The 14,643-nt window shown below is 40.0% G+C and overlaps 1 protein-coding gene across 7 annotated transcripts in view; it reads right to left on the bottom strand.

Moving 5' to 3' along the window:
- MYO3B (myosin IIIB) overlaps positions 1 to 14,643 on the bottom strand; it is a 341,188-nt gene that overhangs the window by 80,591 nt on the left and 245,954 nt on the right. For all 7 annotated transcript variants that reach the window (XM_048870184.2, XM_048870183.2, XM_048870181.2 and 4 more), the window contains 2 exons: positions 9,026 to 9,089; positions 8,050 to 8,185 (listed from right to left, as the gene is read on the bottom strand). In XM_048870184.2, the coding sequence (XP_048726141.1) occupies positions 8,050 to 8,185; positions 9,026 to 9,089 (200 nt within the window). The remainder of the gene's footprint in view (positions 1 to 8,049; positions 8,186 to 9,025; positions 9,090 to 14,643) is intronic.

Below are 14,643 nucleotides of genomic sequence, written 5' to 3'. Positions count from 1 at the left end.
TGGTGGATATTCTATGGCCTGTGTTATGCAGGAGGTCAGACCAGATGATCACAATGGTCCCTTCTGGCCTTAAAATCTCTGAATCTATGAACTCCATCATGTATTCCTCTCAACAGATGGAAATCCACTGAAGTGAGCTGTAGCTCACGAAAGCTCATGCTCAAATAAATTGGTTAGTCTCTAAGGTGCCACAAGTACTCCTTTTCTTTTTGTATCACATCAAGAATTTCTCCAGTGAGGCTGAGAGAGCTACTTGAGCAGTACCCCATCCAAAGCTTCTTCTCCATATTGTGGCATACAGCAGGAGAACACAATGGGGACACAGTGGAGCACACCTAATTGTGCTGTCCTAAAATCCAGCTGGATCATGCCAAATAGGACCTTTCCCAGCCATGTCCATAATATCCAGAGTGACCCATGAGACTGCTGTTATTTTCTTCATGACAGAATCATAGTCCTAGCCCTGACATGCAAAGAAAAAAGCCACATGGAATTTTTGAGCAGAATCAATGGGATTCTGCTATCACACAAGTGAGTCCATTGACTTGAGTGGAGTTATTCCTGATTTACACAGGTGTAAAATGAATCAGAGTGTGTCTTAGAATTAATGCAATTCTTGTATATCATCTTTCACCCAAATGGATTCTAAAATGCTTCACAGCCTTGATGTATTGGGATCACTTCACCTACTGCTGAAACATTGCCACCTATCAAGGTAGAATATGGGTGCCACACTACACAATAGTGTCTTTGAAATGTATCCAAATGAAACGAAATAGGAAGTTGAGTTAGCCCAGAATGAATTCAAACCTGGCCAGAACTCTAGGATTAATCCCGTAACTCTTACAAAATGTACCATGGCATCTTTGATTAAAAGTGGTCCACTCCAGACCTCAATATTACATCTCCTCTAGAACACAGCCTGTCCAGGAACACAGTGCCTGCTAGCACCATGTTGGGGACCTTGACTCTGCGGATTCAAAGGGAAGGAAAGTGAATCACTAATGCAGGATGGAGTATTCTAGTTATGTTTTTTTAAAGCCATGCACAAAAAGAAGTTAAATATGAGAATATAGTTAAACTTCTTCTCTGATATAAAATCTACCTAATAAAAGTATGAATACTATACCTGACTTAAACATCCTGTAACACATAAGAAAAATATATCAATTCATTCTAGGATTCAGAATGGCACTTCGAGGATGGTAGATGAAAGTCTATTCTTAATATTAAGGTCTGAAAGATATTGTAACTTGATTGTTAATGTTATTTTGTAGGGATTGTAAATTTCAAAGAGTGAACTCCCGGTTCAGTATTTATTCAACACAGAATTTGTAATGTATAGCACCTTTCATTCAAGCACTTTATGCAAACTATTATAATTGGCAAAAACAATGAGGAGTCCTTGTGGCACCTTAGAGACTAACAAATTTATTTGGGCATAAGCTTTCATGGGCTATAACCCACTTCATCAGATGCATGGAGTGAAAAATACAGTAGGTAGGTATAAATATACAGGACATGAAAAGATGGGAGTTGCCCAAAGATGGGGGGGCAGTGTCAGTGCTAACGAGGCCAATTCAATCAGGGTGGATGTGTCCCATTCCCAACAGTTGACAAGAAGGGGTGAACATCAACAGAGGGAAAATTACTTTTTGTAGTGACCCATCCACTCCCAGTCTTTATTCAGACCTAATTTGATGGTGTCAAATTTGCAAATTAATTCCAGTTCTGCAGTTTCTCATTGAAGTCTGGTTTTGAAGTTTTTTTTGTTGAAGAATGGCCACTTTTAAGTCTGTTATTGAGTGTGCAGGGAGATTGAAATGCTCTCCTACTGGTTTTTGAAAGTTACAATTCTTGATGTCTGAGTTGTGTCCATTTATTCTTTTGCATAGAGACTGCCCGGTTTGGCCAATGTATATGGCACAGGGGCATTGCTGGCACATGATGGCATATATCACATTGGTAGATGCGCAGGTGAACGAGCCCCTGATGGTGTGGCTGATGTGGTTGTCAACACCATCATAGGACCTGTGCACACATCTGATGAAGTGGGATTTAGCCCACAAAAGCTTATGCCCAAATAAGTTTGTAGTCTCTAAGGTGCCACAAGGACTCCCCATTGTTTTAGCTAACATTGTGTCCTTTCCCAATGCAGACAAGCTCAGAGATACAAAAACCTCAAGGACTGGACAAACAGAGATGAACACAAACACTCTGGAAGACTTGACATGGATAGTTTGACCGAGACTGACATGCTTATGTTTCTCTCATAATTGATTGTCCCTCTAATCTACCCACTGCTTTCACTATAGACATCTGAAGTCATTATTAAAAAAATATGTGTTGAGATAGTTTACTCCTCTAACTTTCTGAAATGTTACTTGGATACCAAACCGAGTAAGAGTTGATAAAAACAGCAGCATTTGCTTACAATACAACAATTTCCATCTCAGCTATATCGTGTACATAGCAGCACCATATAATCCTTATTAGCTTTTTTGCTTTTCAGAGGGAGGGCAATCACATCATCTGCAAACAACAAAACAAGGAGAACAATATCCTTCATGGTCCCATCCTTTAGACTCTGCTCAGCAAAGCTTCCACATTTTCAGTTAGGGTTTTGCCTGAGTAAGAGACTGCAAGATTGGGAAACATAATAATAATTCCATTTGCTTCTGGGATCTTGACCTTACACTAATGAACACCGACAGATCTGCCAGCTAGGAGAGATCAATGTGTTTTCCATACACAAAGAGAAAAACATGCACTCTCAGTCTACTTGACTCATTTGAGATTAAAGAAAGCAATGACAGACATGAGAGAGAACACACAGTGCCAGTCTCACTCTAAGACCCCATCCTGAATTGTCTCACAGCCCTGCCTCCCAGTGGACAAGCAGGTAAACCATGTATATTTAAAGTTGCAGTACACAGAAAACAGAATCTTAGTTAGAGCATCACATAATTCAGAGTCAAAAGATTAAAACAGGTGGGCCAGTTTCTGCCTTTGGTTACAAAGGAGTGAAACAAGGGTGCAGCCATTTAACAGAGCCAAGTTTGGCCCATTCTGTCTGAAAATGGGGGTAAGGACCAGTGATGTATGAGTCATTGAAAATAAGGAACTGCTTAGAAAATGCAGCCTACCGTAGATTTTAAAATCTTGCTTTATTTTCTGTTTAGAATGGGGAATGGGTAGTATCACCTGTGTAACAGCAGCCTTTTGGTAATGGCATTTGACTCTTCCTTAACCCACAGTGTCCCTTGCCAGACTTCAGAATGGTAGCCGTGTTAGTCTGTTTATGGTACTGTTTGAGACGGCAGACCGCAGCTGTCCCCTTGCCAGTAACTTTGCACATAGGCAAGTACCTACTGCATTTCATTACCTCCCTTGAGAATGCAGAGACTAGCTGCCCTCTCTACACGCAGCAGACAGCCACCGCCTCACATTTCTCTCCTAGCCCAACTCAACTGGGCTCCAGTAAAATCACATGTTACTGTCAATTTTACAGAAAGAAAGAGACAATCTATTAAACAAGAGATAGATAAAAAATAAAGATGGTGGTGAAACTATTCAAACGGGGCCACTGATTTTAGGTGTCCAACTTGAAACTCCCCGGGCTTCATTTTCAATAATGCTGAGTACCCTAGTGCCCCTTAGACTTAACAGGCCCCCCCAACATTGAAGAATCTAAAATCAAAGGACACTTTAGAAAATGTTGACTTCTACAACACTATGGGCAGCATGACTAGACTGGCATTAAGATTAGTTACAACACAGCTGGCTGTTTAACTCGGAACATCTTGGAACCTAGCTATGTTTCGACATTTCTGACAAAGTTTCAGTATCTCAGACAATAGGGTGAGGAGCATGGCATAAAAGAGATGTATCCTATTTCCCTGCAAGAGCGCGTATGTGACTAGAGACTCTTCTCTTATATTCTGTTTGACTTTTGAAGCACAGGCATCCATATCTCTATTAGCATTTGAAATTACATCATCTCCTGGTCAATGGATAAATACTATTAGCGTCTTCTTTTACAAACATATTTCCTTTTCATCTAGAAACTCTCTGCTGTATTTATTCTTGGTCCATCCATAGCTAAACATTAGGCAACTCTCTCTCCAGGCAACTCTCTCTCTCTCTACTTTCAAACACTGTGTTGGGGCTGAGACATAGGTAGCCAGGAGTCTGAGTCTAGTGGTTAGAGCAGGAGTCAGTGTTGGGAGTCAAGCCAAGTGTCAGAGCTGGAGTTGAGCCAAGGCTCAGGAACAAGGCAGTAACCAAGAACAAGTCATTAAAGCAGAGTCCAGGAGTCAGGCAAGGTCCAGTGTGGCAGCCAGGTAAAGCCCAGTTGCATGGACAACTTTCTGTGCCTCTCTTTGGGTTTAAATAAGAAACCCTGACCAATCACAGTTCACAAGGTTCCTACAATTAGGCCCTGATGTAACTTCAGGTTTCATGGTCTCTCCTGTTCAGCTGCGTAGTAATGAGCTGTGGAGTAGAAGCAGGGTGGTGCTAGTTAACAGGGAACCCTATGGACTCAGGTTCGAGACCTACAAGATATTCTCCAGTCTCTCAGGAATATGTCACTACTCTGCCTCTAATGTTACCTTATTGTGACTTAAATAGTCAGCTTCTATCATATTAACTGGACTCTCCTCCCGACCTTACCAATAAAGGATAATATCAGGGAGAAATTATTCATATAGAAGAGATTGGGCAGGATCTTTGGCCCTGCTGCAGCACTCTGGTGTTGCTAATGGACTATAAGGCTGGCTTTACTGTCTGGTGGAAGCTCCCCCCACGCTCCCCTCCCCTTGTAGGGAGAATCCTTGGGTGACACAGAGCCAGCATAGCTTTGAGGGGAGACTTTCAAAGGCACAAAGAAGAATTAGATGCCCAAATCCCAGAAAGTCTATAGGAACTGAGCTTCTAACTCCCCATCTGTGCCTTTGAAAATCTCCCCTTTAAGCCATTTTAGCCTGTGTGTGGACACACCTTGCACTGTGTGTAGTTTGGCCATAGCTTTAAATATGTTTCTTATAGGCCGAAGTCAAAGCCCAATGAAGTCAGTGGGAATCATTCAGTGTCTACATTTTTGCATAAATCATTGACTACAGATTTTGCAGTGTCTGTGTGGAATCTCCCAGCTCTACCTTTTCCTTGCCACTGTAGCATAATTGGGAACATCCTAACACACTAGAGAGGTAGGTATCACAATGTGATGACCACTGTGCATGACAAACACACTGGCAAATTTTCAGAGGAAATTTGCAAACTTTTATCATTCCATTTCCCCCTTTTTTTCCCCTTGGGCCAGTCCTGTTTGTAACATAATCTAAAATGATTTAGAATCAATTTATAAAATTTGCAGTGTAAATGTTTCATCAAGGAAAAAAAGTACCATCATCATGTACTTTGGATCACATAGTACATATTGCTTTTATGTGGATAATAATTTAGATATTATATTCAAAGGTTATAACAAACATATTTACACCATACTTACCCCAAAGATAATGCTCTATATTTGCCATTTCATTTTGGTTTTCATAAGTGCTACAGCACTGGGTGCCTAAAACTACATATCATGGACCAAAAGTAAATACAGAATTCACTGGGGTGTGAAAGCATTTGAATCTCTGATTGAAGAACTATGCTTTCACAAAGCACTGGAAGAGGCCATTATTCTTCAACAGGTTTATTTCTTTAACAGTTATTACTTTAAGTGTGATTTATATCATTTCCAATCTTGAATACCTTAAATGCTTTACTGAGATTTTTATTTCTTTGTGGCTGTGTGCTTGTTCTTTTCACATATTTATTTCCTGAATAGATCAAATCAATGTTTCAGTGATCTCTTCTTCAAAACAAGTTTTTTAATAGGAGAATACCAATCACAGTTATTTTAAAAAGTCAAATCTTAATTATTGGGTAATGGACCCTGAATCACACAAGGGCCTAATTCTGCCACGTTTAATCCCTCTACGTAATAATTTTATTCCATACCTAATACCATTGGTTTCAATGGGACTACTCACAAAGAAAGGTACTACTCACTGAGATTTGGGGTGACAGAACTTGACCATTAGTGCTTCTCTTAAGAAGGTATAGTGCAATGAAAATATTTTTGTTTGACAGATTTATTGTTACTATCATTTAAACGTTTTCCACTGTAATGCACACACCTTCTGCAATCCCATTCCACAAATTCAAGTCCCCTGGGAACTGAAACTCAGAACAAGAGTATAACGAATTTCCCAACCTATTGTGTTTATGTAGAACTCTGTATTTGCAATTGAAAACAACTGTGTATCTATAAAGGATGAAAAATGCTACATTTGTGTAATTTCCTACAACATAAGTACCTGATCCTGCCAACATCTATGCACCTTCTTAACTATATATATATGAATAGCTTCATTGACCTCAAAGTAAACATTATGTACATGTGAGTTGGCAGGATCAGGGCCTAAGTGTGCAGAAAAATGATTGTAGTTCTATTGACCCTGTAGGAAAAAAGTGTACAATAGTAATAATATGGAACAGTGAATTGCACAATCAGATTAATTAGCATATATAAAGAGCTCAGGACAGAAATGCCTCATTTTAGGGTTGTCAACTTTCTAATCCCTGAAAACTGAACACCCTTGCCCCGCCTTTTCCTGAGGCCCCGCCCCATCCCACCTGTCCCCCCCATCACGCGCTCTCCACCCCAGCTCCCATCACTCGCTCCCCCACACCCGGGACTCACCTGCTGCCTGCAGAGCCGGGCTGGGAGGAACTGACGCAGAGCCTGCCCAATCAGTGCACAGTGGGGCATAGCAGGGGTCACTCCCTGGAGCAAGGGGCTGGGGAGAGGTAATCAGGGCACAGTGGGGTGTGGGAGGGTCCGTCCCTGGAGCGAGGGGCTGGGGTGGGCAAATCTGGGCTCAGCAGGTGGGGGGGGGAGAGAGGGAGGGTGGAGGTTCTGACCCAGTAGCAAGGGACCGGGGAAATCAGGGCATAGCAGGGCGGGGGGAGGGGGAAACTGGTTACCATCCCAGATGACGCCGGTACCTACTTTGGAGCTTGTTCCGAGAGCCAGCCAGTTCTGTCGGTCAGGCTCCCGCAGCAGCTGCTGCTTTTCCCACCCCCTGATGGCAGAGGCTGGTTACTGCAGGTAACCGGACTTTTAGCGACGCTGCCAGTTTCCCTTTTCGACTGGACGTTCCGGTAAAAAAACAGACACCTGGCAACCCTACCTACTTTTCAGGAATGGCCTGCAAGCTTGTGTATTAGCATGTAAATTTGGGGTCTGATAAAAGATATCAAACTATCTACCTTTTCTATCTTGAACTGTGGGTAATAATTTATGGCCCCATACTAAACCCTGCATTCAGTGATATGCAAATACAGCTCCATGACAACAATGGAGACAAGCATTTTGATAAGTAACAATTTCTGATATTGATTTCCTGGAAGACTAGAAATATGGACCTCTTAAAACAACCTCGGGTGCTTCATTTTACATTTTTTAAATTGATAAAAGAAATCACCAACCAAGACAAGAAGGAATAGATTATCAAACAGAGTAAGAACCACATTGGGTAGATTTTAGCATTGTTGTAGGCTTCACTGTGTTGCAGAATGAACCTCTCTGAATGCAAACAAATCAGTTGTCTTTCATTCTGACACACATAAGAGGTTTCATAACTTCCAGTTTGTGATGCTTGCAGCCAGAGGGAGAGGTAGAGTTCTCTGATGTCAATTTTGTTTCATTAAAAAGGTATTTTTATGGAGTGAAGATCATGGCTCATGTTCTTAACAGAATGTTATCACACCATACTTCTGTCTCCGTATTGCACTTAAGTGCATTTGACAATGTAAGTTCAAATAAATTGCACATTTTCAGATGGCAAATGTTAAATAAATAGTTACTTACAGTATGTTTCCTGTCTTCCATGGGACTGTTAAAAGAACTCATCGATATATTAACTTACATGCAGACAACATGTATCTTATAAATATTAAAAAAAATCGTCATTACTTTAATATATTTCTTACCTTGTTTTTTAGGGGATCCCAGGGGACTTGATAATTGATTATTTGCAACTGCAAGGGCTTGGCTTATAGGCTGTGAATCATTCATTTGGAGTGAATGCGTTAGAAGAAACTGAGATGTGGGAATCTCATCCAAATCCTTTTTGAATAAGGAACAATGTTTCAGAAACATAAAATAGTATAAGTATTCCACTCAATGAAGTCAACTTTTAACCACAATCTTACAGAAAACAAATGTATATTTTGTATACTTCATTGTAAAATGTCTAATGCTAGATTGAAGTCACACAAGATTCTTGTGGCTTTTAGCCACAGTGACTAAGCACCTGTGTCATAAACATTTATTTATTTCCCCCCTCTAACTTATTTACCCCATACTCATGCAGTTAATCACAGCATGCACTGTATGCTGATTTCCTCTCATAGTTAATTTGTATCTTTAGAAAAAGGCTATAGGAAGGTATTAATCTGCTTAACATTTCTAAGTACATCATCCAAGGGATTTTGTTTTTTTAATCTTACATATGCTCAGCAGAGTTACTGGCAAAAACTGTACATTTTCTTCATTTCATCCTTTCAACATCAAATGGTAAGCAGCAAAAATTGGATCAGACTTCAAAGACTATGCTGTGCTCCAAGTCACAGAGCGACTCCTCCATTTCACATATTGAATTCAAGCCGGATATCAAAGTGCTACCAAAGAACCTCAGGTCCTTACTAAAAAAGAGACGAACATCTGTAGAAAGTGAAGTGCACAGACAAATCACCTCAGGGAGTAGCTAGCATTTATTCTCAGCAGCAAATTTCCAGCCTTTTGATTCTCTTATTCACCGTACCTCCCTGTCTTTCTACAGAACTAAAGTTCTTAGCAAGCAGGCTTTTGTCTCAAAGACTTCAAAACATCACTAAGTTCCATGTTTAGATGGCTATGCCAAGCAGAACTGTGGACTCAGGAATTTGAATCTGAACTTAATAGTACCTTTTCCATTTGTTTGTGAAGAGAATCAGGCTCTGCAGGAGAAGTCTGGTTGTTGGTTTGCTGCCTAAAAATTACAGTAAAATAGAGAGTTTAAATGTTATTTTCCTCTGTGCCACTAAAGAATTACAGGAATACACAAGTTTTGTCTTAGTGTTTTTTTTTCCAGTTGCCTGCACACGATCAGTTCTGAGAAAACAGACCAGTCACATTTCCTCTAATGATGAAATTCCTTGATATTAAATACATTAGTACTGTAACTAGAACTGAGCAAAATATTTGTCATTATAGCTTTGTGTGCGTGTGTGAGAGCAAGAGAGAGACAGACAAGATTGAGATTATGAAACTTCTGTGAAATTAGAGAGCTTTTATGAAATGCAACAAGAGCTAACACTAAATGTTTTTCACTTTCAGAAGCCTGTGAAAAGCCACTTTCCCTTGAAAATTCAAACTCAGAAATTCTTGAAAAGCCAGCAGGAGGACAAGGTTGTATACCCCTCCCCAAAGCAACATGGTCTAATTGATTAAGCAGAGGTCAGGGAACGAGGATTTCCCAGGTTTTTATTCCACCTCTGCTTGTCTTAATACTTCACTTATATAAACGTCACAAATATTATTTAAGGCCCAGTCTTGCTCCCACTGAAGTTAATCAGACCAACAAAAGACCCCTTATGTAGGCCCCAATTCATGTGAGCAGACTCTTGAAGTCAATGGGACTCTGCACTGACAGGAAAGTCTACCCACACAGATTCTGCTGCATGATCCCTAACTATCAAGCAGGTAAATACCACCAATGTCATTTTACAGATGGGAAAACTAAGGCTTACAGTGGTTAACTGATTTGCCCAAAGTCACAGGTCAGGATTAATACCTAGGTCTTCTGATTGCCACTAAGGCCTAATCCACTAGACCACAGGATCCTCTGATCTAGTCGCACCTTTCCTGAAAATGAAGCTAATATCAATTACATACCTATCTTTCTGGGGATGAAAACATCTTAAATCCTGTATATTTTCAGACTTCATCTGCAGTAAATATCATTGCTTTCATTTAACAGATAGGGGAAATGTATAGGAGGGTGGGTAAGAGATTTGCTTGAGTAACTTCTTGAGTCTTACATGCTTCACTGTGAATAATTTTCAGTCCCTCATATTTTGAAAAAATAAAACCCAGGTTTTTTGGAGGGATAAATATCATATGGAACTATATTAAAAATACAGCACGCATATCTGTGAATTACACTTTTTGCCACTCTTTCCCAGTTTTACTCAGCTCTGTTAATAACCAAAAATTACTCTTGAGCAGTGGTGCAAGTATGGTAGTATGGTACGCCACGCTGAACCAGTAAGGTATTTAAGGTTGGCACGGTGTACCGGAAAGACCACTTCCAGCCCTGTCCCCTGCCCTTCCATGGAGCTGCGTCTCCTCCGTCTGTACAGCAGCCCTGCCGGAGGACAGGCTGGGGGGGTTGGAGGCGGCTGAGGGCAATACAGCCATCGGAGGAGCCACCGGCGTTCTGCTCTTTTCCCCGCTGCATCCCAGGTAACGGAGGATGGATGTGGATCATGGGGAGGGGACGAGGAGAACGTTGGGGCCCAGGCTGGGGTTGGGGCAGGGAGGAGTCGCATGGGGAGTCATGTGCCCCCCCCTTTGTGTCCCTCCCATGAGTGCAGCGTACTGGGAAGAAATGATTTCCACTTACACCACTGCTCTTGAGTAACAGCAGAATAACTTAACACACTGTTTGAACAGTAATTGGTGATAGCTACATGTACAGACTTACTTTTCAAAAACACCTACAATTAAAATAATTGAAACTAAACAAGGACATGAAATCTTTTAAACTGTTACTTTGAGTACTTAACTTGACACATGTACATCAAACGCATTACATAACGTGCATATCTTATCACCACATCCACAAATGCAGACTACAATTTTTGGGCTCTGACTTTCAAAGGGACTTGGGCTCATGAGTGTCTCAGTCATTTTTGAAAATGGGACTTTTTTAACATATGAAAATGTTACCCCAGGTCCAGAGATCTGATTTAAATTGCAAGTTTTACAAAGCTGGTTGCAAAAGTAATGACAATTTAAGCAATTATTTAAATAAAACTCCCAAGAAGTGGCAACAAAATGAAGAATTCACTGATGAGTTCAAATGTCTAATTTCTCTGGAATATTACAGTTCACATGACCACAAGATGGGTTTTATTTATTGTTTGTTTTTTTATAATTTATTCTTTAGAAATTGTTATTTGGAAAGATGACAAAATATTCTGCCCAAAGTCATATATTAAATTTGAACATAAATATTTTATTTAATGTATAATATATAACTCACTATCAGAGATAAAATGCTACCCATATTCTGCAATCAAAGAATCACTGGACAGTACTGTTTCTGATAAAAGTATTACCCATAATAAACTATCTCAAAATGACAATGAACCTGAGCTGCATTAAAATAGCATCTAGGCACAACCCTGAGGATTATCCTTAGGGCAGTTCTAAACCATTTGCAACTAAATACTTTGCAAAGTAATGTCTCCTACCCCCATCCCCCCACAAAAACCAAAAAAACCAGACAGCACTGTTATGTGCTCTGGGAACAAGCCAAAGAGTTTGGCTGTGCTTGTGGATACATAGAGTTCTTTTCCATGTGTATTACAAGCCAGAATTGTGGAAGGCTTTTTCCACTTTTAGCCTCCAGACCTTAACTGACCATGGGCCACTAAAATCTTCGTAACAAGGAATTGACTGGTATACAATTTTCCATGTTCCCTGTTCCAACTAGTTCACAATTCCTCCCTTTCCCTAAAGATTATTAATAAAGTTGGAATTGAGACAGCTAAAACATTATCTTTATTTAAACATAGCCTTTTTAGATAGAAAACTGCTTTCTTTTTCTTTTCTTATGAAAAGGGTGGAATGTGGGATTTACAAGTAAACATACAGGGCCAAATACCATTGGAATTCGCAAAATATACCAGGCATGAAATGGAAATATTGCATTCTTTGTTCAGAATTTTCGGAAGGGGTTAGCTCCCATAATTAGGCCCAGATTTTCAGAAAAATTCAGTTCCCACACAGGCACCTAAATAAGCAGTCAGATTTTCAAAAGAGCTCTGCATGATGAGTGAAGAGCTCATTTAAAAATCTGGCCATAAGAGTCACAGTGGCATCTGCTGAGAGTGAACTTTGGGAAATCTGGCCTCAATTGTGGGTGCTCAGCACTTTAACGTCTGGCATGGAGCTCTTTCGAAAATCTGGCCCTTAACTTATGACTAAGGAAAGAAAATGGAACACAGTTAATTACCTGTTATGACAAAGACTGCAATGGGACTCAGGAAGCAGCAAGACAGTAACTAATTCTCATGATGCATTTAATAATATTGGCAAACATTTTCAAAGTTGGGTACTTAAATCTAAGTGGCCTCATCCTGAGAGGTGCTGGGCACTTTCAGATTCCACTGAAGTAGAGAGAGTTGAGAATTCTCAATATCTCTCAAAACCAGACCTTTATATTTAGATGGCTAAATATGGATTTATGAGCCTACCTCTAGGCATCCAACTTTGACAACTTTGACCTAGGGGGTAGGGGGGAAGTAGTAGACATGATATATCTTAGGCCTAGCCTACACTAGCACTCTAAGTCAATGTAAGTTACGCTAGTTAAGTTATGTAAATAACATAACTTAAGTCAACATAGCTTACATTGACTTAAACCGGTGTCTACCCAGCTCTTTGTCTCCCATCAACATAGCTTCCACCTCTCGTTGAGGTGGATTACTTTAGTCAACAGAAAAGTGCTCTCGCGTTGACTTATCGCATCTTCACTAGACCTGCTAAATCTATGCCACTGCATCAATTGCAGTGGCGCCAATTTAGTCCATAGTATAGACAAGGTCTTAATTTTAGTAATATTCTCACAAGCAGACTAGGCAAATGTGATCTAGATTAAATTAATATAAGGTGGGTTCAAAATTGATTGATAACTACTCTTTAAGTACAGTCTTTCAATGGTTCACTGTCAGACTAAGAGGATGTATCTAGTGGAGACCTGCTGGGGTCTGCCCTGGGTCTGGTACTAATCAATATTTTAATTAATGACTTGGATAATGGAGTGAGGAGTATGCTTATAAAATCTGTGTATGACACCAAGCTGGGAGGGATTGCATGTACTTTGGATGACAGGATAAGAATTCAAAACAAACTTGATAAAGTGGAGAATTAGTCTGAAAGCAACAAGATGAAATTTAAGAAAGAAAAATGCATACTACTACACTTAAGAAGAAAAAATCAAACACACAGCTACAAAATGGGGAATAACTGGCTAGGCATTAGCCTGCTGAAAAGGATCTGAGGGTTATAATGGATCAAAAATAGAATTCAAGTCAACAATGTGATGCAGTTGTGAAAAAGGCTAATATCATTCTGGGGTGTATTACCAGGAGTGTTGTATGTAAGACATGGTTGATAATTAACCTGCTCTACTTGGCACTGGTGGAGTTGGAGTACTGTGTTTAGTTCTGAGTGCCACACTTTAGGAAAGATGTGGACAAACTGGAGAGAGTCCAGAGGAGAGCAACAAAAATGATAAAAGGTCTAGAAAACCTGACCTATAAGGAAAGGTTAAAAACACTGGGCATGTTTAGTCTTGAGAAAAGAAAACCAAGGGGGGACCTGATAACAATCTTCAAATATGTTAAGGGCTGTTACAAAGAGGACAGGGATCAGTTGTTCTCCAGGTCCACTGAAGGTAGGACAAGAAGTAATGGGCTTAAACTGCAGCAATAGAGATTTAGGTTAGATATTAGGAACAACTTTCTGACTATAAGGGTAGTTAAGCACTGGAACAGGCTTCCAAGATTATGGAATCTCCATCACTGGAGGTTTCAAAGAAAGGGTTAGACAAGCACTTGTCAGGGATGGTTTGGAACACTAGGTCCTGTGCAGGATGCTCGACTCAAGGTCCCTTCCATGCCTTCATTTCTATTATTCTATAATTATGATTCTCTTTTTAGGGGAGAGTAAATTACTGTAATCAAAAGGCCACTGAATAACCTACCTACCCTATATATTCACTCTCAAAGTAAAATGCTGGTCTTTTCCAAAACTCTCCCAAATAGACCTGATATGAAAAGACCTGATTCATTTAATTTTTTTTAAATCAACCTATATTTTGCCTATTTTCACACGTAAAATTTAAAAATGCCTAAGTAACTTAAGTGACATAGGCAATTAGGAGCCTAAGTCTCACTGAAAGTCAAATGGAATTTAGGTTCCTACATCACTTAGGTCCTTTTGAAAATTTTAACCAACATTCTGAAACACTCCACTAGGAAAATTGTTGATCACACTGCAGAAATAATACATTCCCAGATGCACTGAACTTTATTCTCCCATGCAGAAAGAATTATAATTCAGAGAGAAAAAACAAGGCAGAATAATCTGAAAAATTCTGGGCCTAATTCTGCTCTGTACACCACTATAATCAGGAGTCATCAGACAGTTTAAAACTTGTGCAGGTGAGAGCAGAACCTGACCTCTTGAGTTTTCTCACACTGGTCATGTAAGTCATGGATCCCATGATTTTCTACTGGAAGCGAAAGGCTGAG

Source organism: Caretta caretta, chromosome 11, assembly GCF_965140235.1.
Source record: "Caretta caretta isolate rCarCar2 chromosome 11, rCarCar1.hap1, whole genome shotgun sequence".
Classification (NCBI taxonomy): domain Eukaryota; kingdom Metazoa; phylum Chordata; order Testudines; family Cheloniidae; genus Caretta; species Caretta caretta.
The sequence above is the reverse complement of the archived record's forward strand: the minus strand, read 5'-3'. Positions and strand labels throughout refer to the sequence as shown.